Here is a 26,792-nt window from a genome sequence, read left to right on the forward strand (position 1 = left end):
GGAGGGTGGCGAACGTGGCCTGTACGAGTGAGTAATAAGCACCTGCCCGCCTTGGAACCAGCGACTTGATTCATTTCGCGGTAAGTACAGAGCGCGCCGAACGCTCAGACCCGCAAACGCCTTAGGCCGACTTCACCGAGACCTTCTTGTTCTTCTTCTTGTCCGCCTGCCCATAATCCTATACGCATTCCCGATCCGACAGGCTCACGTTTTTCTCGCTGGCGATTTCGTCTTACATCAGTTCCCGTTGGGGCGTTCCACCGCCTACGTCGCATCTTTAGTTCTACTTTTCACAAGAGAAAAGGAGAGAGAGCGAATAATTAGAAAGTATGTAAAGATCGGAAGATGAGATAAAGTGCGATTCCATCGGTCCAAAGGCATAACTTTGCATTATACTTGGAAAATTCTGGAAAAAAAAATTATATATAATAAAGAGAGAAATATATCCAAGTCTCAGAGACGTCCTCGCGTGAGATGGTTGAACGACTCTGCTGTAATTCGGTATAAAGAAAGCGACCCCATAATGTCTCATATTCCACCGAAACGCGAAAGTGTGCTCGCGCCACGAAGAGAAAGAGGAGAGGAGGACGTAGGTATATCGCAGATGTATTTTGTAAAATTCAGAACCATCGCTAAGGCCTCGTTTCACGCGCAGTAAACGCGCTTCCAAAGTACAATTCGCCCCGAAACTCGAGAATATTTCACGATTTTGCGAAACGATCGGTATAGTGCCGCGGAATCTTTATCGCGCGTTTTCGCCGGATAAACAGTCGGATACGTAACGTTTATCCCATCTTTTACTACTTGTACCATCGTACAGTTTACGGTCGCTCACAAACGTTTTTAACTCGTTTGCTAACTGTAAGATAAAAGCGTTTACGAACTATACGAAGAGACCGCATTTGTATCTTTATTTTCTTAAATACAAAAAAAGAGAGATAAAATAATCTCTACTAATAAAAATATAAATTATATTAATAATGTAAATTTTTTATATATGAATTATAGCGTGCCACATAAACGCAATGTCGGCCAACATGAACGTTCGTTTCCCCTTCTTGCGAGATTAATTGACCGATTAATGTTGACCATCTGTAGGATTTTTTCCGCGACATTAGATACATTTGTTTTAGGCCAAAATAAGATTAACTAGCGAGGCATATAATGGCTATCTCGGATAAAAGCCGAGCGATAATTGGTTCCGGGTGAATAAGGATGCAGGAGAAGCGCAAATATGAGAGAAGAGCTGGAAGAGGTCAGAGAGAAGATTCACGAGAGGATACGAATTAACCATTCTATTGGCCGGCGGCGCTATTTTTGTCGAATATTTCTGAATTTCGACAGGCAGCGTCAAATATTTGACTGTTTGCCTTCCATTGCCAAGATCCTTGTTGACACGGCGGAATCGATCGCGATGTCACTTTTGTCTTTCGCCAAATTATTCACGAGCCACCGTCGCGATTCGAGTCACGGCAGTATCTATCACCGCAGAATCGATGTATCGATCTCTCGACTGAGACCCGATTGTCGCAGACCGGATATTCGCGGAACTCTTCTTCCGCGAACGCTCTACAAAAGTCGTCCGAAAATTGATATCGAATCGATCTGCGGCGCCGTCTTTCAAAAGGGACAATCTCATTGATCAAACAATAGTCTATGCGAGATTTAATGATACCTGACTTATTCAAGCGCGCAATCAGTCTGAACATGACTTCGCTCATCCGCGATACTTAGAAGCATGGAAATTTTATGTCCGCTCGTACAGAGCAGCTATCTCTCTTTCTCTCTCTCTTTTAAAATTCTCAATGCATTCGATGATACGTAGTGAACTTACAACAGGCGAAAGCACGAGCAATACAGTTGTTTTTAACGGGCGCTTTTCCACGACGTAGAGACGCGCGGCGTCGCCGTTACCCTCGCCTAATCGTGAGTTTATGCCTTTATTCGACGGAATAAAGGGATATCCCGGGGAAGCGTGCGAGCGAATATTCGGCGGCATGGAACATTTAACGCCGCGGCGCTCAGGCCGCAGTAAAAACGACGCCGCATCGCGCCGCGCCGGTGCGACTGACAGGAAGAAAGAGGGCCGCGCGGGATAAAAGAGGGGGAGAGATAGAGGCGGAACGCAGTCTCTCGCGCGTATTTGTACTCCGACGCCGAATCGGTATATTTCGAGTCTGCGAATTTCACCTGGTTTATATTTTCTGTCGTTTCCGGCACATCGCGTATAATTTTCACCTCCTCCTCCTCCTCCTCCTCCTCACCCTCATCCTTCCCCTTTCCCTTCCATTATTCCATCGCTTCTCGCTCTCCCGGATTTTTATGCGGATAATCCACCCACCCACAGTCGCTTCACTGACACTTGTTTCGTCCGACGGCGACGGGCTTCCATCATGTGTTTCTCAATTTCTTTGAAAAGGAAAGAAGGTAATCGCGAGATACGTTAACGCGCAACAAAGTTGTGTAGCGAAAGGAAAAATGATTAGTCGATTAATCGCATGATACAGAAATCGATAAGTTTATTTCTTTAAAGATGCGAGATAATAGGATGTATGAAGTCTTTTATAACATGTACATACGTATAAAAAAATATATCAAGTTTTCTAATAAATTTTTGATATTGCGAGAGAAAAATTTCGAGTATACATATATATATATAGCGAACAGAACGAGGGAGGAAACAGGAACGGAAGGATATAGGAAGAGGGGGAAGTCACAGCGCAAGAGGGACTCGTGTATAAACGGTTTTTTATTTTATCGCTTTTGCTCCGTGTCACGTACAAGCTACAAAAAAACGCGATATATATTCACGTGATATGTGTGCGAGACCGTTTGTTAATTATTATCAAGGTGCATTTATTTATAAACATTTGCTCGATTATTTATAAGCTTTTGCTCGATGAGAATTTGTTGCTCGTTACGATAATTAAAATATAAGAAGAGTGCGCGTGTGACGCGTAAAATTATCTCGCGTCTCGCCCGCGTGGCTCGCCTGCGTTTTCGCGAATTTCGGCATTTCCGTTCATCGACGTGACGAGGAACGCATCTCGAACGGAACGGCATCGCCCTCCCGTATCAGTGGTCACGTAGGACGTTTTGACGTTGTACCGACACTACGACGTCGCCGAAAAAGAAGCAAGAACGGCGCGACCGAGGGAAAACGAGAACGAGGGAGGTAACGCGATTATGTCAGGTACACGACGGAGGGAGGGAGGGAGGAAGTTCGTGAAACTCGTACGTGGCGCGACGCAAAGTGGTCGGAAACGAGGTTATCATTTTCTCCGGGAAGAGCCGTCAGCTGGACCGACGGGGGAGAGAGAGAGCGTTAGTAGACACCGCGAAAGTTGACGGGAAAAACGCGTTTGATGGACGAATATTCGAAGTTTTGACGGGGCCGTCGGCCGATCTCCATGAATTACGAATGAATTCGTCCCCCGACTCTTTCCCGCCGCCTTCTTCCGCCGTGTCGACGTCTCTACCCGCCTTTACTTTCGCGAAAAAACTCGAGCCATCGAGCAAAGTTATTTGTTCTATCCCTAGGAGGCAGACTATCCGCAAAACGAAACGTATGACACCGGTCACCATCGCTATAAACAAGTCTGAGAAAGTGCGCGGGGTTCGGTTCAAAGATAGAATTCGTCAGATAGATACTTGAATATTTCAGAAAACCTGTAAACGACCAGATGACGGAAAATTTTCTCTTTACAAAGCTGTCATTTTGAAAGTAAAAAAGGATTCGCGTCAGCATTTTCGGCGACTTTTAAAAATAACGGAAAATGTAGTCGATTGTTTCAGGAAAGTCAATCTTATACAAATCATACAGCTGTATTAGATTTTGGATTGACCGATTTATCAATTTCATATAGCTTGTGTTTTTTTTTCTCGCGATAATTCGTCGACGAACAATTATTCGTTGAATTTTGCCGCCCCGCGAGCTTACTTTTAATAAGTAATCGCCGCGTGGCGCATAGTGCTGATTAATAATTCATACCCGAGAATTATGGATGGATTGGCATAAAGTAATTAACATACAAGGAAATTAAGAGTGCGTTTAATTATTATAATTATGATAATTGCCTGTCTTTTCCTCGTCGATCTTTCGTTTATCGTATGACTTGCAGTCAAGATACTAACAATCTCTTGCTGTTTCGAACAATAAATCTCTTCGATCATCTGCAATTTCCATTTTTTTTACAATAACGAGAGTGTAATCACGATTATGTGTTGCATACAAGTCTTTTCCATTATTGACATAGCTTAAACATTAAAAAAAAAGTGTATCCGTATCTACTTGAGTAGAATTTTGCGCGAATCATTAATCACGATTGAAAATTACACTCGTAATTCGGGCGACCCGTCTTAATTATTTATTTCGAAAACGTAACATCAAACAGAAGCGAAATTAAATAGCGTTTGCGCAACGCTTGGGGTCTCTGCGCGTTACCTGCTTCCTCATTTCATTTAATTTTGCATATTCCGACCATTTTTCGGGCGAATATTTTTTATGATCGGCCGACTGCCATCATTAACTTTTTCAAATAAATTAACGCACAAAATTCAATACCGCGCCGCCTGATTCTCTGCATTCGCCTGTTCTCCGCTTTACATAATATCGCTATAAAATTGGAAAAACGCACTTTGCGATTATCTCGATGATTCGAAATTGCAGTCGCCATTCGCTTTTTACATTTTACCTGTCGATGGGGATATTATTAAAAAAAAATGTAATAAAGGAGAAAAGATAATTATTCAACAAAATTGCGATTATATAATACACGTACGTTACATAAATCTTGATATTAACGATACACAAAGGATCAACGCGCGCGCGAAAAACGCATTTAGTTATAAAACATAATTAAATAAAATTACTACAAACGCGTGTAAAATTTTGTCGCGTCGGAAACGAAATTTTTTTTCCCGCGAAATATTCTTTTTTCTTATATTAATACCCCACGTATCGAATTATATTCATTTGGAACAATATCGAGTCATATCATACGGGATATCGTTTGTGCAGTCACGTTGACATGTTTGACACTGGTAGCCGATGCATGTTCGCCAACATTGGCGTACACACGGTATGGAGCCGGCTTAATCCAAATCATGGCGGGACCGACGACAAAGAAAATCCTACGCACTGACGGAAAGTGGTTAGTAATTGAAATTACTATCGTGAGTATAGTTCGACGAGCACGATTCGATAAATTCGATCTCGCGCGGAGCGCGCGGTTCGGCTCGCCGCCTAAATCGAGAAAGATCGTAATCAGCCAGAATAGAGAGCGTGCGCGAAATATAGGCGCTGATAGATCAAACAAACGTCGGATTGGATTATTTTTATCGTTGTTAATGGCGATGGCTCGGCCGGGTTTCATTTCACAAAGCCCGGCGCTAAAATCAATTCCCTTCTCCTCCTCTCTCGAACCCCTCTTTTCGTTCGATACACGCGCGATGCGCGCGTACGTGTGCCATCGCCTTTATCGCGTATACAAAAAAGGATGTAAACTCCGGAAGTAAAAATTTCTCCCTTAGACGTACGGGTGTCGGTCTCTTGGGATAATTGCAAAAACATCGATATTCTATATATTCGCAAGCGCTATTCTTTCTTAAAAAATTTCAATCGACACTTGGCACGTTCCATTCATTACGAATATACCTTGTACTCGAGATGAAAAGCTCGATCGTGCTTCAAAAGTATGATTTCCACCTAATTCATTGAACGTCAACGGTTGCGGTTGCCTCTCATCTTATCAAAGAGTCGTCAGGGAGCTCGCATCGGCCCCGAGAAACATCCACCTCCATCCGGACGCATTGTAAGGAACCTTGTCGCACACTCGAAGGGAGAGAGCGCCAGCATTGAGACAGCATTTGCGTTTCGGTACGCACGAATGCTGTAAGCCAACTTGAATCGGAAGAAAAGCAGCGTGCGAGCGCGAAAGGTGAATGCGGACGGATGATGTGAAATGAATCGGGCAAACGGACAGACGTGACAGACATAATTCCCCAAGTAAGCGGTACTTAGGGGGAGCCCACCCCCTCAGGGACACCTGTCGATTCCCATCGGGAAATATTGGACTGTCTTCTCTCGCGCTCGCTTCGTGTTCGCAATTTGTAGCATTCCGAAAAACTCTGCGCGACTCGGCCTTTATGCATCGTTATAACATCGAATTGGTTCGCTGCCGTGCTCCTTCCTAAGAAGTCCTCTTCTTTGTACGAGACGGTAGTTTGCGTTTATATAGAAAGCGACAGTAATATTTATGTATTGGAAACATTTTGAAGCATTTTATTTGATTAAATCAGCTTATTTCTCCCGATACATTTCACACATATATTCGAGTATATATATATATATATATATACATACACTTGAAATGTACATTTTAGGATATTAAACATGTCTGTAATCCAATTAAACTATTGTACGGAGGCACCGCCGCCTTATATATAAAGTTAGATACCGCCGCTATTGGCCATTGGCTTTAATTAAATGCCGTATCATGGATAATTAGCAATGGGTTTCGCTACTTTTGCCGCGTGCAGCGTGCAGCGAGATCCACTTCATAGACAATCGGGGTCGTGAGAACGACCGAGGTAGTCATTCAAATACAAACGGCCGCGCTTATGACTCGAGCTGCTAATTATATTTGCAATTAACCTCGAAGCACGCCCGCGCGGATTCGATCAAGTTGCGAGAGAGAAAGAGAGATAATGAGAGAAGAAGAAGAAAGGGCGAAATGGGGAGGAGAGGAAGAGAAGAAAGAAAGATACGTGGAGGAAGGAAAGACCGCGAACGCACCAAGTAAAAGAAGAAAAAGGATGAAAGGAAAGTGCGTAACGAAAAAAGAAATTGATTATATTTTTTCACCAAATATTTACTAATCCATGTCGTTTATTCATTATTAATTTCGGTAATTATGGTAGTTTCTCGCGTGAATCAGATAAGGTTTAACAAATGTAACCGCTAAAATCGAAATGATATTGGAAAGTTATGGATAGATTTATGAGAATTCGCTGGAGGGCAAGTGGTGGGCAGGAGGAAGGGTCACGCGGGGTCACGGCGGACCGCAACGACAGGCTAACACGATTAACTAAAAAAATATTTCATCGCGCAAAAAGCTCATAAATGAATTTTTCGCTCTTGGTCGGGCCGATCCTCTGTGAAAGCGTACATATATACATATATATATATATATATATATATATATATATATATATATATATATATATATTTATATATATATTTATGTACATACATACATACATATATATATATATATATATATATATATATATATATATATATATATATATATATATATATACACATATATATGTGTGTGTGCTCATAATTTGCATAATTGACGTCGGTTCGGTACTGACATAATGAAATATCCGAATGTCTTTTTCGACGAGCCTTTTCAGTCAATCACGCCAGTCCGGCAATTTTATTCGACACTAATTAAACCTGTATTTGAGTTCATTTTTTACGCGCGTTTGAAAGCCAGACAGTATAAATCTTCAACGGTTGGGATCAGTTTACCATTAAATCGATTTACGATTTCCGTTCAACACATCGCTCAGTCAAGTGCGTTTAAAAATATCCACGGCAAAGATGACACGGGGTGTCTGTCGAGTGCAATTCTTTGTAAGGTATTGTCCGCGGATAATTAGAAATAACTAATTATCGTTGACCGAAGGGAGCGCGATCTCTTTCCGTTGTTTCCGCGAGGCATCATAATGAGAGACTGTATACAATTCGAGACTCTCGCAACTCCAACTCGGAGTCGTACAACGGCAAGAGACGTGTTATTACTTCCTAATTGGGCCATTATTCACGAAACTAAACTCACGTGACTGCGGTATTCGCGGCTTGTCCATAGCGACTATTGTAGGACGAGAAACATTGCAAAAACTATTTATCATCGCTCACAAGCGATATAGGGAGTAACTGAAAATTATCGATTTTACCTTTATTCTTCATTTATGTCGTCTGCGAACGAAGAGAGGATTTTGCGCTCAACGCAGTTAGGATTACTTCGTATTCTAATAGATGATAAATACGGTTGCGCGCGGCTTTAGATGGCTGGAGAAGCCTTCAAAGGAGAAAAGGAAGAGACTTCCCAAGCGCAAGGACGCACACAACTACCGCGTTCCGGGAGTTTGGAGTCTCCTGTTTACACGCGTTCGCAAATATAGCCACAGGTATCGGAGCCAACCGAAGCGAAGAATTGATAAATTAGTTATTCCGTCAGTCGGCCACCGCTGTTTCCGTAGTCGTGCGTTTGATCCTGAGCTCCCGAATAATCATGCCTGTTTATATCGACCGATTTAAAGCTTTCTCGATATTCGCGAGCTGTACTAGCTACTCGCAGGAATTGCTTTTTAGACAGACGGACGTGTTTTCGCGTAATCTAACAAAAATCTTAAGTAATTAAATTAATATATACAGGGTGTTTCTTAATAAGGACGAAAAAGTTTAGGAGATGATTCTTTGTCGAAAATTAAGGGGGGTTTTTCATATAAATATGTACTCCTACATCCCTGCCTGAGGAGTTATACTCCTCCAAAAATGAGGGTAAAAATTAGATTTTTATTTTTTCTCAAATTTGAAACAAGTTAAAAAAATGAAATTGGGTAGATATTTTCTACTACTAAAGAGGTTATTTATTAATATTTTTTTCAGCCTCCCGTATTGTTATAAGGGAATGAAATTAGCAACCCCTATTCAATTTTTTATTGAAACTTTTTAATGTTTATATGAAAAACCTTCGCACTTATTAAGAAACACCCTGCGTGTATATATGTATATAATATGAATTATTATATCGATGACTAAAATATTAAATATTAAATATTAACGTATTAATGTCGCGATCATTGATCCACCGAAAATATCGTCCAACATACAAGTAAAATGACACATCATTTTCATACTTGGTTTGAGAGTTTCGCCTTCTCTTTCTCTCTCATATAGAAGCCCCAAGAAACTCCAATTTAACCATTTCAGACGAAACGGAATCTGCATACGAGCGAACAACGGCGGAGACAACGTTGGCGGTCGATAACACGTCGCTGCACCTCGAGCCGTGACGAGGCTGCGACATCGGGATTGTGATTAGGGGCTGGTCGGCAAACAATGCCTAATTACATAATTATTGTGCCGCGGGCCGTAATTAAGACACATTACTCTGCTCGCTTGGTAATTCATTACGCTTAATGCCTTCCCTGCCTCCGCCGTTTCATCGCGGATGACAGTCGCGACGGTTCTGCTAAATACCGTTACTGTGAAATATCACCGGCCGTTGCTAGTAGTTTACGACGATCGCGATCGAGATGCAGTTTCGAGATCGTTTCTAATTCGCATCAAGCATTCATATTCATCATCCAATTACAACTTTGATTTTCCGCAAACCTGTCACGCTATGTAAAATTGTATTTCAACATGAACTACGAACTTTCAAATGCGATATTTATTTGAATATTTAACTAAAAGTGCAGTTTTTTTATGAAAAAAAAAAATAATCTTGACGCATGGAAAAATAAAATACATATGAAAGAATATAGAGATTTTCGATAAATCAAAATGATTCCTAAACGCGATACATAAACATGCCGCGTGGATCAAGCGGGCTACATCGATATAATTGTATGGAAATAAAAAGCAGTTCTTATCGCGAGGCGTATCTTTGCCCGCGGAAGAGGGAGGAGGAAGATTCCTTTGTGGGTGGATGAAGAATGGGAAGGTGGAGAAAAGGGGGCGCGAGGGATTTATGCCTCGGCTAACATTACTCTTAACCGTAGCTTATTATGGAAATTTCCTTAAATTGTGGGTTGGAGAACGTTGAGAACAATGCAAACAGAAAACGGATAATTATTGGACTGTAAATTGTGGCAAGGCACGACGCGTCATCACACGAATGCCCGAGAAAAGTCAACAGTCGATAATCAAGTCGCAAATATTCGGCGAGAAACAAATAAATAGGGCAGAAACGTTTGATGTCGCGACGTTTAATGTGAATCGATTCGATTATCTCGTTCCGGATATGTAAAAGAAAAAAAAATAAGTACAATCTATTGCGATTTGAATAGTGTACAATTTTTTTACTCACATTTAATTAATATATATTTTTCTATAATTGTATTGGTATTACCCGTTATATTCCGTTTTATTCCAATTTTTATAATGGAAGAACAAGGTATATTAGCTTTACAAAATTATTCTGTATTTGAATAGTACAATGGGACAGGTCGAGATGACGTCGTATGAAGCAACGTTATTCTGGCATTATAAGTACTCTAACGAAATTATGATTATTTTTTTTTTTTGAGAATGAAAAAAAAGGAAACTACCTATCTATCGTTTTTACATAATATTAAATTGTTGTAGCTTTTTGAAAAGTATATATTCGCAATTGTTTAATTTTCTTGACTAAACTAGATATATCTTGTGCCGTTACAGCCGCTGGTTTGTTTAATCAGCAGGTGCGAGCGAAGGTTCTGGAAGGAAGCAAACAGTAGCCGCTATTAATTGAAGGAGCATCTGCAGGGCGATACGCGATTAGAGTTACAAGCGCCGCGGCAAATATTGTCTTTTCTAATCTGATAGTGCCGGCGCACTATCTTGGAATTAGCGTGGGCGAGGAATCGAATTCTTAGAGAGTTAATTGGATCCTCTTCGGGGATTTGGCGCAAAGATTCCGCGCGCTCGAAGACAAACGCGAGGACAGCCGTAACCCTTCCTTCCTTCCTTCCTGTTTATCTAAGCTGCACAATGGATACACTCCATGGTATGCTCTCTCACTATAACTAATAGTATCTTAACAATACGAGACTGCGAAACAAGCCTCTGGGTCCGTTGAGATAGTCCGTCTTATGTAGCCCTTAATATTAAAGAAACACAAGCGCAAAATTAAAATTAAACACTCGCGCTTAGAAATTTGTACCCTTCGTTGAAAAAGATCCCAAGGAAAAAGGGACAGGATTTTTTACTTCGTCTTACACTCTACGACAAAAATATCTTTATTTATTCGAAAAAAAAAAGAAGTGATTTGGCTTGACACTATAATAAACGAGAAAGGAATAAACATTCACCCTCCCCTCCCTCCTCGTCGCGAACAGAGATAATGTCGCAAACAGACCTGAAAGCACCGGCGAGACAAATGAGCGGGATTTGAATAAAAAGGAAGAACAGAGGGAAGTGACGTGTGGGAGCGACGAAAACACCCCCGCGCGCGTCGATCGATTCAATTAAATTATTCGTATCCATCGTGCTCTCCGGACCACTCCCGCACGCGTCCCCACCAATCCCGTCGTTGGTCAGGGTAACAAACCGAGGCAATTAACAATCAATCACAGGTGTCTCTCGCGTCATTGAAATGACGTCAAACATTGTATTTGTGTAATTGTCCATTTATTCCAGTCTCTCGGCTGTCACCTGACAAATTGCGAGCCTCCAGTTCGCCCCTCCGCGCAACCACCCTCCTCGAGTCCTCCCTCCCCTCCCCACATCACGAGCACGCGGACCGTCGCGATGCCGCGCGCTCGACGCATTTTCCTGTCAATCGCGAACGAATTGTCGCCGGTTATATTAATTAGCGGCGGCCCTCCGGGAATCGTTACGTACTGGATAATTGCGATCGTCGAGTTCGATCGACGTAACATCCTTCCGAGCGAACGCGTGCGTGCAACTGTACTTCTGCGTTAACGAGAGAAGGAGGTTGATTAGAAATCGATGCGGATAATTTTTTTTAGGTCCACCCGAAAACGGGAGAGATTCGTTTTAAATGTATTCCTGTTCTAAAGGTTGAGCTCAAATGTTCAAAGGTTTACCTCTCAAATTCTACCTTTGAGTACTTGCGTAATAATATGCATTTAACAGGTAGAAAGTCGTTGAAGGTGAGTCTCGATTCGCCTCAACCTCGAGAAACGATGCGAGTCGCGAGAAATCGGAAATGGTCGGTATAACGCGAATCAGAATACGCGTTTGATTGAGACGTCACTCAAACGTGTATGTTGACTGATAGCTCCATTAACACGCTGACGCACTATCTATGTTTACCGGCCCGCGTTCATGTCCCGAGTGCGATATCAAACTCGCAGTGAGATTTCCAAATATTTTATATTACCTTTATTATTTCACATTGTATCACGTTCTGTATCATAATAATGGCAACGTATTTTGCAATCCGATGTGATACGTCAGCGGATTGAAAAAAAAAAAATCTTAAATCTGTGAAATAATCCAATTAATATGCAAGATGACGATAAACGACAACGGTCCATAATAATTTCACGGACAATTCGCGGCGAGTGTTAACAAAGACGCCGACGAGACTATAATTTGTAATATACTTGGCCGGGAAGGGTCACGACGCGACTATGACGACGATGACGACGACGACCACATCTAAACGGAATACCGACATCGGCAGGTATCTCGTAATCGGCAACATAACCGGGGAAAAGTTCGGCGACAGTTCCTGACGAGTGTATCCGTCGTCGTGCTCGATCCATTAGTGTAATTGCAATTTATTTAGTAATTACTTTAATTAGTGAGCACCCACCCGTGCTTCAAGAGGTTCGTTGGAGTTGCATCAACGGGGAGGGGGAGAAACGGGAGGGACACAGAATGGAACACAGAGGAGGAGGGAGGGCGGGAGGGGTAGAAGCGAAGGGTAGCAGGGTAAGGTACTAACGGAATTAATTAATGAATTAGCCTTAAGGGATAAGGCGTAAAAACAAGCGGAGAATCGGGTTGAGGCGGCGCGCGGACGAGCGCCCGATTAAAATAAGTGGACTAAGTAAGCGAGTAACTAGCTAAGTGACGACTAAACTGCCGTCGCGTCGGGAAAGAAGAGCGAGAGGCGGATTCTCCGCGAGAATTAATGGCATCCCTCGAAATCCTTTCTTATCCGAGTCGCTTTAATACAACCGGCCGGCCTGATGCAAATTAAACTACCTTCGGAAATCCTTTATCGCGCTGCCGCCCTTAAACGACACGCGCGCAAATATTCCGTACTAACTCGATCGTCGACAATCGCTTTACACAGATCTTTTCCAATAACCGTTAGTTTCGAAAATATTTACGCCAACAAGATTAAGACGAGACACCCTGTATAAGATGATTGCGCTTTACAGTGCGACACAATCGGACAAGTTCTGATAATATAATGTATGCGGAGAAAATGATAAATGGTCGCCTCGTGCGAGCTTTATTCTTTTTTTTATAAGAGAATTTAAGGAACGCTTCATCTAAAAAAAATAATTAAATTATATCCATATAAAAATTTTAAGTTGTAAGTCATGTAATTTAATTTTGTATTTTTAGTCATTTTCGCTGACAATTGCAAGGCAATTTTTGTTCAACAGCTAATAACTCGGCGTTATCGGAGGCTGCCAAGGCTGCCTCGGTTACCTCACATTCTTTCGCCACAGCGGAAAACTCTCCTGTTGTGTTTTTTCTATAAACCTGGCTCTAGCTACAAATCAGTTTCACGTGACTCGCGCGGTCGGAGCGACGACACACTCGCGTGGAAATAATGCCGCTAATGAAGAAAAATCGTCCAGGTGTGATAACGCGGTGCCTTCGTATCCGCTAATGTGTTACACGATGTGCTACAACTACCTGCGCAATTAAGCGAAACATGTCGTCGGGACGTTGAAAAAAAAACCAACGAACACACACGTTGTCATTAAAGAATCTTTTTCGCAGCTAAGCATAACTAGCGGATGTAATGTAGAAACAAAAATGTATGTGTAATACATTAAACTAATAGAGACGCGAAACAATGAAATAAGCGAGTCAATTATGCAGCAACGATGCGTGACGATTTTTCAAAATTGCCGATGCCATCGAGTAAGGTGCCCGAACGAACCCACGTTCGTTCCTTTTTAGCTTTCTTTCGGCGACTGATCTAATTCGGGTAACAAGTGCACAAAGTGATCGCATTGACCTGATTTTCCGCGAGATTAATCCGTGATTCACTTTCGGAACCGTTCTAGTCTCTCCCGATGCGGGGCTTTATTTTTCCGCCCCCTTTTATCGCATCGATGTGCGCGGCGATCCACATAACGAGAGAGAGAGAGAGAGAGAAAGAGAGAGAAGGATGGAGGTCGCATCGATGTACGCGACCGAAGGATCTCCGGGATCCTTCGAATTGGAGGGAATCGGGAGACTGTGAAATTTTCATTCGAGCTGCCAGCAACGCCGGAATGTCGCCGCTGACCGCTCGCTGGGAATTCACTCTTGCTCCCGCCGCCTAATAACTCGGGTAGAAGAGAGGGATGCTTCTGCAGATACGACTGTAACAAGGGATAATTGAATCAGAAGGACAAACGGCTTTGCATAGGGATATTTTGTCGGTGGGTTTTCAGCCGAATAAAAATATTTTATAAAAATATTTTACAATTCTGCGCAATATTCGTCGCAGATGGCGTAATGCGATTTTTTTTATATCCGCTCTTCTCAGATTATTTCTAAACAATCGTTGCTACGCTCTCCCGTGAAAAAGAAGGAAAAAGATACGACACTTAATTAATACGCGGGACGTACGTAAATTTTATTCCGTCGAGGGTCGAAGCGCAAAAACGAAACGCGGGGGAGTGCAATTAATTAATTATTCCCTTATTACGCTACACCGGGACGCGCGGGGATTGGGGGAGGAGAACGAGACTGCACAGTCGTCTCATTTCTGACTACCTAGCGAAAATTTCACTAAAGTGCTGCTCATGTGGAAATGACATAATTCGCGTGCGGCAAGGGCAATTGGCAGTAATTAAAGTGGGGTAGAGAGAGAGAGAGAGGGAGAGAGAGAGAGAGGGGGGAGGGAGGGAAGGAAGGCCGGAGGGCAGCGGGGCATGAATGAAATTAAGGTGGGTAGCGAAGATGACCGTTTACATGGGTCCACGTCTGCTCGACTCGCTCTCTGTGCCGCGACAATAAAACGAATTTGCATACGGGACAACTCGCCCCCGGATGAATGTGTCCCGTGTCTGCCTCTCGAGCGGAACATTTTCCTCGGACGGACGAACGGGGAGTCATCGGCGCGCTCGAAAAGGCCGAATTGCCGTGTATTAAGAATTTATTAGTCGACTTTCTCCCCCGAATCGCAAGTATCGCGACAACAGTCACGGCCGCGTAAAACAAATTTTACAAACGAACGACCAAGAAAGTTATTAATCCGTAGAATATTCATCCTAAAACACAAGCGCGTATGTGTGATTCTCGCGAATATAAAGGAAATTATTTCTCTTCTATCTTTTAATATTCAATTTGCGCAGCTATCTCTGTCTCGTGTATGGACATTAATAATCGGGATATAGAGCGCATTTCGCATTTAAAAGATAAAATAGACAAGACTGAAACTTTAGCGAGGAATTAGAAACGAATGCCCGAGCGAAGCGCGGCGCGGCATTTTTGCGGTGAGCTTGTGATGTGCGCGCTCGTCCGCTCGTCCGCTCGCTCGCGCTATAACGTATTTGCGAGAGATCCGCCGCGCTGATGGACATATAATGCGACGTGTGATTGTAGGCCCGCCAATCGCGGCCGATTGTGCCCCTGAAGGCCCGCTAACTATCTCAAACTAGCCCCATTCAAGCCTCGCGACCTCTCTCTATCCGCATCTATCCGTCTATATCCATCTCTGTAGAGCCCGCCACCTCAGCTACTCTACCCCTTTTGCTTTCCCAACCCTCGGGTCCCTTTCGACCCTTTTCCCCGCCGCCCATTTCCGCGCTTCAAAGCGGGCGCGCGGGTCTAAGCGCGTCGCGTCTCCGCTCGGTTCTTCCGCGTTACATGTGTATACGCGCACGCGTGTATTTTATATATATATATATATATATATATATATATATATATATATATATATGTATATACATATATAATATAAGCCACGTAGAACGTACATGGAAATTCCGAATCTATCAGCCGCCCAGACGAATGCAAATGGCGCATGAAACGCGCTTAATAAAGCCTGTACGCAACTTGCGAATCGCAATTTTCTTTAGGACGTGCTGCCCGTCACGATCGCACTCCGTGGGCTTCGTGTGAAAAATTTCTGGCTTTCGTGCGAGAACGACGCGATTCATCGGAATATTAAATAAATGCATCATTTAGCGGCGGCTTTTCAGCGAATTCGTGTCTTGAATACAACAAATACGAGACTTTACCTCCCTTCCTCCATGCACTTTTCTCGTATAGTTATTCCTTTTAAGCATTTCAGAGATGGGTATTATAATAGGGATAATTTCCAATGTATAATTCGTTGTGTGTGCCAGTAAATTGCTAAAAAATTATTACTTGTCTCTCATGGATTATATTTAATGAAACTTATCGACAAATCGATATAAAAATAATGAATGACTACCAATGATGAACATTTTATTGTTTCTATTTTTTCTCTTTCTATAAAATATTTTTCTTACTAAAAAATATACATACATATAATATATAATAAATTGTATTATCTATTGCGATCCGTATATACTGACATATAAAAAATATGTATACCTTCAGATATATATTTTTTCTATCCATAATTCAATGTAAAAAATTTAATTAGAAAATTAATTTATATCAAATTTATATAATATTTATATAATATTATATTAATTTATATAATATTAATTTCCAATTATTCAGAATTAAATTTTAATTCTGACAGTATCGGAGATTTATTTTATACATCCTTACATATTAATGCATATTTATGCATATTTCCCTACTTAATTTCCATATAAATGCGTATTTTGATAAAGCATAAAAACGGCCGTTACCAAACTATAGGAAAATTTGAAAATCTCACGCGATTGCCCTAATTTTTAATATACATTTATCGGTTGATCATGATGATTTATTCGTCTCTTCTTTTTGTGGGAAAATATGGGTTTTTTTGGCGGATGACTGCCGACAGTAAATTGTTCGTCGATATTTGCGGATCTGTCGGTACTGACACGCACAATTCATTTACCTCATTTTGATATTTCGGTCGAGGTAACCATCTGTAAATTAAAAGTGATATTTCTTTCGGTTGTAACAAAAAATTGCCGAACAAGTCGATTATACCTATGAATCACCGGAGAGAGCAGATTCTTATCGATCGATGAGGGATTCCTCGCACCTGTTATCCAGGTGACTAATCCGCCTATCACAAGTACTACCAATGTGCCAAGAGGGGCAACCCAGTGGTAAGACAACCGATATAATGGAAATACGTTGTCTTCGCTGAACAATATGCGAGGATTGACGAGTCGATGGAAATCAAGAATGTGTGTGTTAATCAGGATAAAAAAAATATTACCGAATTTTTTAACATCTTTCTTAATAACAAATAAATTAAAATAGATTATGAATATATTCGAACATAAAAGCGACTTACCTTGATCGTTCGAATTGATTTACAAAGTCATGGTTAATATCTCCGGAGCAAGGCGGAACTGGAAGTTTCTTCGGCACTATAAGGCCAGAACCGATAGCCGCGTTTGCTCCAAAACTAGCCCATCCGGCTATCGCGAACCCTGCAATGGCACCAATAAAGGCACCCTACACAAAATGCGATAAAAATTGTCAAAAAAAAAAAAATTAGCAATCTATCCGAGAATTAATTAGACCTCTCATTTCGTACCTTGGAATTTGCCCATGGAAATAAAAGTCCTAAGGTGAAAACGCCAAAAGAAGTCCCGGCAGCGATGGCGGCCAAACTGTTTGTCACCTAAGTCGAAGTTAAAAATTACGTGATGAGGTTTTTTAAAGTTTCAAAATAGATTGCAGGATATCAAAATACCTTAAAATTTAGACACACTCACGGATAAAACTCCCCCTAATTTCTCGATCAGAAAAAGGAAACTGAACGCCAGCAGACCGAAAAAGACGACTAGGATTTTCACGAAAATAGTGGAACAACGATCGCTGAGTTTCATTTTAAAACAACCCATAATGAAGTCCTCTAGAATCACAACGGATGTCGAGTTGAAGCCTACGGATAACGAACTGCGGCAAAAAAAATGATTCTAATATTTTTTCCCGACGAGTCAATAATTAAATTATTAACATCAATAATTGCTAATTTTATAAATTAAGATTTTTTTAAGACGAATTTTTTTTTCTATCATTTCTATATTTATTCGAATTTACTGATTTATTCTACATAAATTTCTATTCTATTGAGAACAAATCAACGAATATTATATCTTGTCATTGCATTAATTATATTAATTGGATCAACGATACCTGAGCGCTGCGCCAAAAACTCCGGAAATGAAGAGACCAGGTATTCCGTGCAGGTGACCTGCAATCTCCATGACATAAGCCGGCAGCAATTGATCGTCGGCCGTAATTAAGCCAGAAACTCTTGGATCGCATTTTGGTGGCGACCACCAAGCAAGAAGGACTAAGCCGCACCAACAGCATATTGAAATAAACATCATTACGCTGATGGTAAATATCGCGATGGATCTACAATCATAATGTGCAAAAATTCGCATAAATTGCCTACATTCAGAGACAAAAGGACGAGCAATATATATAGAGATTTGTTTTACACATTTCATTATTTAAGGCATAACTCACAACTGCGATTTCCTTGTACTTTCTAATGATTTATATCGTTGCACCATAGTTTGATTGACGGAAATATACGCAGTGCAATATATCCAAGAACCAATCAGCACCGTCCAAAAGGTATGCCTCGTATAGGGCGATGGATCGAAACTACAATACAAAATATCGTAAAAGAAATTTTACGCAACATTCGTGACATAATTTAGTTGCGTTGTGTTTACATTTGTATTCTTACTTTAAAAATTGGATGCGCCCGGCATCGACGGCTTTATTCCAAATTTCAGACATTCCTCCCAGCTGATAGGTACCTAGAGCAGCGACTGTGATTGCTCCCGCTATCATCACCCCGACTTGTAACGCATCTGTCCAAACCACGGCTCGAATACCCCCCTAATAACACAGAATAGTAGTAAATGTAAAACAATATGTTATTTATAGAGGAAGGGAAACTCAAATTCAAAATCAAAGCTTTTATTTAAAATTTTATTTAAAATTTGCGAAATTGATGGATCTCCCGAGATATGCGTCTGTGAAGCTGCACAATCTACGAATTTCAAAAAAGTACTAAGAGTTCTGATAGCACTTCTCATAGTTCTACAGTTCCTGATAAAAATTAAAAAGAGTTCCGCATTCCTTATATTAAAAAATCAAAATCGAAAAAATGTGCTAACTTTGCGAATCTAACGTGACACCCTTCTCTCTAAAGTACTAAAACGCGTTGAATATCATTATTTTTAGCAAGAGTTAGATCGTTAGATAGTTTCCGATAGTTCTGTTCAAGCCTATATATGCAATTTCAGATCAGTGTTCCAACAATTAATAATTTTTAATCAATTTTTAATGTCCTCGACCCGCACGACACTTAGTGAAAATGTGTCATGTGGATGAGGATGATTTTCCGCAATTCTAACGATAATTTTCGATAGTTCTATAAAAGTTCTAGTCTTTAGAAATATTTTTACGCAGAGTTCCGACTGTTTACTATCTTTTAAATAATTTTTTATAATTACCTAACACACTCTCCCTCTAAAGTACTAAAACGCGTTGAAAATTATTACTTTTGATAACATTTCTCGATAGTTCTGTTCAAGTTCAGCGTATATATGCAATTTTAGATCGATATTTCAAAAATTGTTTAAAAATTATTAATTTTTGAAATGTCGATTTAAAATTGCATATATACGCTGAATTTGAACAGAACTATCGAGAACCGTTATCAAAAATAAAAAATTTCAATACATTTTAGTACTTTAGAGGGAGAGTGTGTTAGGTAATTATAAAAAATTGTTTAAAAAATAATAAACGGTCGGAATTTTGGGTAAAAATGTATCTAAATGATAGAACTTTTATAGAACTGTCGAGAACTATCGTTAGAACTGCAGAAAATCATCCGCATGTCACATTTTCACTAAGTGTCGAGGACATTGAAAATTGACTAAAAATTATTAATTTTTGAAATATCGACCCGAAATAAAACTATGAAAAGTGCTATCAAAACTCTTGATATTTTTTTTAAATTCGTAGATTGTCGTGCCAACTTCACAAACACCCGAGATATTTGCTTTATCTTACATTGTATCAATCATGTGTTGCGACGACAAGTACTATAATTGAAAAATGTGTGAATCACATGGTTATGCAATTTCTTTATTTCTCGATGAAAAACGAGAAACTTCCTGTCGTTATATCGTGTATTTCTGGAGAATATAATAATGACGAATGCTTTTCAAGTGCTCGCAATTATACAACAGTCCGCACGCGCTTGCGCATGTGCACGTGGCGTATAATAAACAAATTTGTAAAGAGCCACTCAACCACGATAAATTCTCATTAATACGAGATTCAACAAATTGCTCGGATAATTACAGGCGCGCGATCCCGCGATTAATCACTTCAGCGCCGGCTTTGTGATCCGCTGCTACGATAACATCCGCTCGACGTTCTCCGAACCATTGTTTCCCCGCGCTATTGTCGGGCTTTCAGTTTCCGTCCATAAACATTTCCAGTACTAAGGCTCTCGCGTGAGATTCTTCACCGCGGCATTGTCCACTGAAAATTGTTTCCTACAGTAGACCGTGTCCGAGGAACTCCAGCTATCCCGCGGGAATTCGGTGAACGGGCCTCCCCCCCGGAAAATTAGCTTAGCTTCCGTCCCACCGCACCACGACCGCTTTCGTCACTTCCGTACACACCATTCTTATTAACGTTCAAGTATAATCTTCGATGTGACATGCTACGATTTTTCACGCAATCTTGATCCATCGACTTTTTTTTCTCTTCAGATACGCGAAAGAATTGTTAATTATGAGATATCGAAATTGATCAAGACGAAAAAATTACAAGCGACATAAAACGTAACTTACCAAAACGGTGTAAAAAACACAGACCAGACATACAATGGATCCGATCAAGTATATGTTGATACCGCTAACTAAAATGAATTATATGAATTTTAAAAATATTATAATTATATATTATAATTTATTATATATTATAAATATTAAAAATATTATAATTATAAAAATAAATTAACTTTTTAATTAATCTTAATTAATTTTTTAAAACGTATGAATATTATGTATAAAAAATACCTTGATTTAATGCCAGTGCGGGGACGTAAATTACGATCGATTGATAAAGAATCTGCAATCGATTGAATCTTTATTCGATTGTTTAAAACAATCATAAAAGCATTACGAAGAGGCCTTGATGCTATTAATCTTATCAAATGTCAGACTTACCGCATCAAAGACGAAAATAAAAGAAACGAGGATTCGCACGTTCCGGTCGAATCGAATCTCCAAGTACTAAAAGAAAAGCGTATTCATTATAAAGATTGACAAAATAGCCAATGTGTATTGACAGCATCAGGCTTTTAAAAAAATTGAGTAAATAAATTGATTAAACGGAACGAACCTCGTAAACGGAATTAAGTTGCAGGGTGGTAAAGACAGGGAGATAAACGGTGGCGACTACGATACCGGAAAAGAAAATCGAGATGATCGTGATCCAGTATTGCGTACCAAAGTTGTAAATCTCTGCTGGAGTACCCAAGATCGTCACGCCTGATATGAAGCTACAGTTACGATCGGAATCGATTAAATATCCTGCATGACTAATTAATCAAACCCGATTCTCTAACCCGATAAATAATGTCAACAAATTATATCAATTTTTAACAATAACATCAAACGCTTATATGTATATATTGATGCAAAAAATATTTTCATATATGAATGTTGCAAAAATTTTTTCTTCTTTTAATAAAAATATAGAACCTTCAGCTCATCTCTAGCTCACTTTCTGGCATTAATGAATTCTTAATTTTTCCATCTAAACGTTTCGGAACGTTTCAAGTTATTCGCGTTCTTTTGATTTCTATATTTTTTTTTTAATAATTTTAAATCTTGCAAAATAGTAAACACTAAAACGCTCACCTGGCAACGAGAGAAGCGGACACGGGAAAGAGTCCTAAGCTTCTTCCTCCGAGCAGGTAGTCTTGTGTGTTCGATTTTTGCGCCCTTTTAAAGTGCCATAAGCCGGCTGCGGCAGATATGAAAAGCATAAGTGCAAACACCAACCAGTCGATCCAATGAAAGTACCCTCTTTCCGACGCAGCTACCATTTTTGCTGAAATCAAAGAATTAAATCTATTTAACCTGTTCAAAAAGTGCTACATTCTTAAAGTCATAAAACATATATATCATAATTGTAGATACAATTCCGTTATAAGTATTTGTAATTTATTTTAACTAATAATTTTAATTAACTTTTACCATATATATATGAATATGATAAATAAATAACTAACTTATCTAAACATTTCATCCATTTTATATAATCAAGATTATATTTATACATCAACTTTTTTTAATTTTGTGAATAATCTTCGTGATGATATATAGATAGTATTATTAATTTTATTTATTACAAAAGCATTGTTATATTGTAGCGAGATAAATTATCTTTTGTGCTACACGCAATTTTTAATTATTAATGTAACGATCGCAATTGTCGCATTATACAATAACTAATACACAATCTGTAATACGCGTTAAATTTAATCAACAGTCGGCCGCGACTGCTTGTAACAACAGAGGTTTCCGCAACACAATATATTATCCACCATTTCTGTTCAATTTCAATGTATACTGGTAAAAGAATTCTGTCTCTAACCAGCGATCTCTTTTAGAAGAGATTATAAATTGTGTGAGTCATATCTCGGCTTATAATAAAGTCGGACTGTTATTTTTAATCCGTTAGTCCTCTTCGACAAGGACTATCGATTGGCATGTCGCCAGGCATATTTCATTTTGTTATCTCACATATCGCACTCTCGTTCATCCGGCAATGATGCAACGATCAAATATTACGTTTAACAATGTGACAATAAAAATGCAGGAAGGATTTATTATATGTGTCTCGCGTCATTGCGGACACTATCAATTGGTCGCAAAGGATATCGCGATCGCGATTGTTTAAGACCCATTATTGTTAGCTTATTATTGTTTTTCTTGTTTTAAACCACTGACCTATGACTTCTTCGTACATGTTAGTAATTTGACCTCGTTAACGTTGAATGACAATCATGACAGAGAACTCAGTTACACAGTTCACAATGCCTTGAAATCTCATCTCACACTAACGAACCACGAAGTAGTGCTATAAAGAGATAACAATTTAATCTGAAGGAGATAAACAGGTCTCTAATCAGACTGGCTTTTTTTCATACTTTATTGCATTTTAAATACTGTCGCTAAATTCTTGAAAATCGCGATAAAATCATTAGTGGTGCTTAGGCACGCTTATGGCGTGCACGATAAGATTTTGACGGTCGATGCTATTTCTATAGATTGCTATTATTTAAACATTGTCAACAACTTGCCAAAAATTTAACACAGTTTCTTGCGACTTTGCGTATGTGTACATTTATACATTACTTGACTCGCTTTACCGTTTATATATAAGTCACATTTATCCGTTAAAGACGAGTCGATCTTTGTCTTCGGAGATGTTAAGTTGTCTCTATTCGTCTCCTCGGCGCGTCATTATCTTCGATGCCTGGAAGTAAGTTTTATTTCCGTAGTTTTAACTTCTTATCTTTTTAATCTTTTTAATTTTTATTTCTTTGACTATATGTTCAGTTTATATTTATTTAGATCATTTTTAATAAATTGACATTAAAATAATTTCAATCTCGTAATTTTCATGTTTAATTCTTAGTACTTTTTTCTTTCTTTGTTCATATTAGTTATATTATTTATTTAACTTATTTTACTTTTTGTCCCTTGTTTTTACGTAGGCATCGTCAAGATAATGAGATACCGAGACATTTATTATCGCTTTAGACAGCACCCTTCGTAACAGACTCCGATATAAAACATTTTGTTATTTCTTTTATTATATTATCTTTTATTATATACTTTCGCGCTGAAGATGACCCAAAAATAGGGTCGAAACGTTCGCTATCCTCTCTTTGTATTCGTTTAATATCAATATTTATTTGATTGTATTATAAATAAATGTGTTATAACATCGACACTCGACTCGTATTGCCATTATAACTGTTTTGTTTAATTTTATATTTCGAGTCTTATATTTATTATTTTTTGCTATTTCTATAGAGTCACATGGAATTCTGCAGTTCAAAGTTCTGTTATTTTGTGATCAATCGCCGGGGTCAATTGCTGAGTCGCGAGCGCTAACAAGGGAAAAGTAGTCTGTACGTAAGCCGATCACGGGACCGCATCGGGATCGCTTGCCGAAACGCTTACAATTAGCAGGATTTACACGTCGTCGCTAATTAACTAATATTCGAAAAGCGACTCGGTACACATTCGATTGCACATCAGATATCTTTCAAAACTTATCAGCTTGCAATTTGTCAACAAATGTTCAATTGACACTATTTGAGATATTTTTTTATGAGTGTTGATTCGGGATTTTCGATATGTTGACAAAGCTAAAATAGTCCTTCAAACGACTTATGTTTAACGTGTTATTGAATATGCAAAATATGACTGATTTGTGTCTATTAATATCAAGATGGAATTCGATGAATAGTTAATAAGTATGCGAGAGAGAACGAAAATTGCAAGCAAAATTTATTTATTAAGCGTCGTCGGAAATATCGCGACTCCGGAATTTTTAATTCCGTTTCGATCAATGACTTCAATTCTTTTTATAATAGGTGCTTTCCATTTACATCAAAACTTAGATAAATCTCACTTCTGTCTTTTTTTAACATGAATGTTGAAGAAAGACAGAAGTGAGATTTATCTGAATTTTGATGTAAATGGAAAGCACCTAATATGTATCTATAGAGAATTATATACGTGGAATAATAATTAAATGCATCAACAGCAGATAACGGACGTTACCGACTGTCATGACAAAACAGTCGACGGACGATACACTTATACTTGTGTCATTATAAATAGTCTTTCTGTATATTTAGTACGCTTAGTCATATAAGTCTGTCTAGACATTTCGAGATATGTGCTAATGCACAAAAATATTTAGAACATAATACAATGTAGGCGACAAATTAATCAGCGATCGGTAAGAGACGAAACGCTGTTCATTCTTCCATATTACGATACTTTTTTCCCGAAGCAATTTGTATCCCTTTACGTAAGCATAAATTGATGTGTTTTTTAAACTTGCGTGTGGATAAAGTAGTAGATAAAAAAATCTTTTGCCTCATCACATAACGATGGCGTAAAGTGGAAACGGTTTTATCTCAGATACGCGTCTAAAGAGCAGTTCCTAACATCGAATACACCTATTTTTACCCAAGGTTTTTGAAAAAGAGGACTGCGTGCATTCACTTTTGCCAATATATACATTCCGCAAATTACAAATTACGATAAACATTGTTATAATCTGGATAATTATTTGTGCATCACGTGCTAAAGAACTGGCGAAAATAAAAACTTTTCGAATCATATCCAACCGGTTTAATTATTTCCTGTTATTAAAAACAGGAAGTATAATTAAAAATACATTGAGCGTCAAATGTCACACGTGTTACACAATAAGTTACAAAGAATCTCGAAAAGAATGTTTTTTTAATTTGCCTTTCCCTCCTTCTCAATCTCTATTCTTTCTAATTAAAAAATTATTAATAATTTCTAATTTCTAATTAAAAAACAATTAATAATTTATCAAAATTGCATCAAATATTTTTCTTAATAAATATTTGACACGTAACTAACTTTAAATAAAAGATTATCCTAAAACTATATATTTTACATTTCAGAGAGAAAGAGAGAGAGAGAGAGAGAGAGAGAGAGAGAGAGAGAGAGAGAGTCTCAATTATATTCTAGTTAGTTCTAGTTTCTATATATTATAGAATTATATCAGGAATAATAACGCATCGATATAGCAATACTTTCCAACATATTGTTTAGAAAAGTTTTTAGCAATTTCTAACATACCTTTTATGGTCTGCTATATATTGTGGCCTTATCCTATATATCGTATCCTTATTCTTTCTTCTTCGAACTCAACATTTAACTTTATCAATTTTATTTTGTTTAATTATCCATGACTCATCGCTATAATTTAACAATTTCGACTATCTTTTAGCAGTTTAAAAGCTTAAAAAAGAAGTTTATGAAAAAATTTATGAAAAGAATTGTAGAAAAAAAATACTGAAACATTGAAGTTATTCTCCTATTTTGACAATGGAATATTCCATCTGAGAGAGAGAGAGAGAGAGACGCGCGAGAAATTCCTGTTAAGAACTTGCAGTTGTTTGAGTTTCTGCGAGATACATGGCGCGAAAATGTACACGTGCGCGATAACGTCAAGTGTCAAAAAATTCCAGTGTTTCTCAATGACAGTAAGATATGATTTTCATTATATATTCGCCTCACGAACGTAACACATGTATAGTGATTGTACGATGTTACCGGCTATCATTCGAATGGTAGCTGCGAGTGCGGAAACAGGTACGTTCACGAGAGATGACGACGATCGACTGAGCGTGGCCGTGGCTTGACGACGATTACATCGTGAGGCAAATTGTGCGTGTGCATTCGTTAAAAGGAGGAGGTCGTATTGATAAATCATCAGCCAACGCAGTTAAAGCGCGCGGCGATTTAAGCGTATCGATCAAGGTTAATAGAATTTTGCCCTTATGGACTTTAGAATCCGACTACTGTCTTGCAGGTGATTAGATTAGAATTATACAAACACGAGCGAATTTATTGATGATATAAAAAAATAATGT

The 26,792-nt window shown here is 39.0% G+C and overlaps 2 protein-coding genes across 9 annotated transcripts in view; one reads left to right on the top strand and one right to left on the bottom strand.

Annotated features, from left to right (window-relative positions):
* Positions 1 to 26,792, top strand: part of Spz5 (spatzle 5 Toll-1 receptor) — a 124,457-nt gene that overhangs the window by 78,207 nt on the left and 19,458 nt on the right. The gene's annotated exons all lie outside the window — the stretch shown is intronic.
* Positions 10,380 to 26,570, bottom strand: LOC145960396 (sodium-coupled monocarboxylate transporter 1). Of its 4 annotated transcripts, XM_083079836.1 has the most exons (15): positions 26,473 to 26,507; positions 25,996 to 26,115; positions 21,994 to 22,186; positions 21,473 to 21,632; positions 21,298 to 21,363; positions 21,148 to 21,199; positions 20,920 to 20,987; positions 18,792 to 18,946; positions 18,566 to 18,706; positions 18,227 to 18,451; positions 17,803 to 17,986; positions 17,622 to 17,708; positions 17,376 to 17,539; positions 17,063 to 17,221; positions 16,358 to 16,998 (listed from the first exon to the last, which is right to left on the bottom strand). In XM_083079836.1, exons 3-15 carry the CDS (start codon positions 22,179 to 22,181, stop codon positions 16,851 to 16,853), a joined length of 1,797 nt encoding a protein of 598 aa, XP_082935962.1. In that variant the 5' UTR covers positions 22,182 to 22,186; positions 25,996 to 26,115; positions 26,473 to 26,507; the 3' UTR covers positions 16,358 to 16,850. The 4 variants fall into 4 exon arrangements, with proteins under 4 accessions (XP_082935979.1, XP_082935962.1, XP_082935953.1 ...); XM_083079827.1 differs by lacking the exon at positions 25,996 to 26,115 and having other exon boundaries at positions 26,473 to 26,569; XM_083079844.1 differs by lacking the exon at positions 25,996 to 26,115 and having other exon boundaries at positions 16,860 to 16,998; positions 17,063 to 17,216; positions 26,473 to 26,570.

Source organism: Camponotus vicinus, unplaced genomic scaffold, assembly GCF_025532165.1.
Source record: "Camponotus vicinus isolate PSW18456_S1 unplaced genomic scaffold, iyCamVici1.0 SCAF_1, whole genome shotgun sequence".
Lineage (NCBI taxonomy): Eukaryota > Metazoa > Arthropoda > Insecta > Hymenoptera > Formicidae > Camponotus > Camponotus vicinus.

Excerpts from the sequence above, each read along its gene's own strand:
- LOC145960396 (XM_083079827.1), bottom strand. Across the intron at positions 17,709-17,802 it reads AATTAGGGGGAGTTTTATCC|GTGACAAACAGTTTGGCCGC; the intron begins GTGAGTGTGTCT and ends ACTTCGACTTAG. Across the intron at positions 16,999-17,062 it reads CTCTCTCCGGTGATTCATAG|ATGGTTACCTCGACCGAAAT; the intron begins GTATAATCGACT and ends TTTAATTTACAG.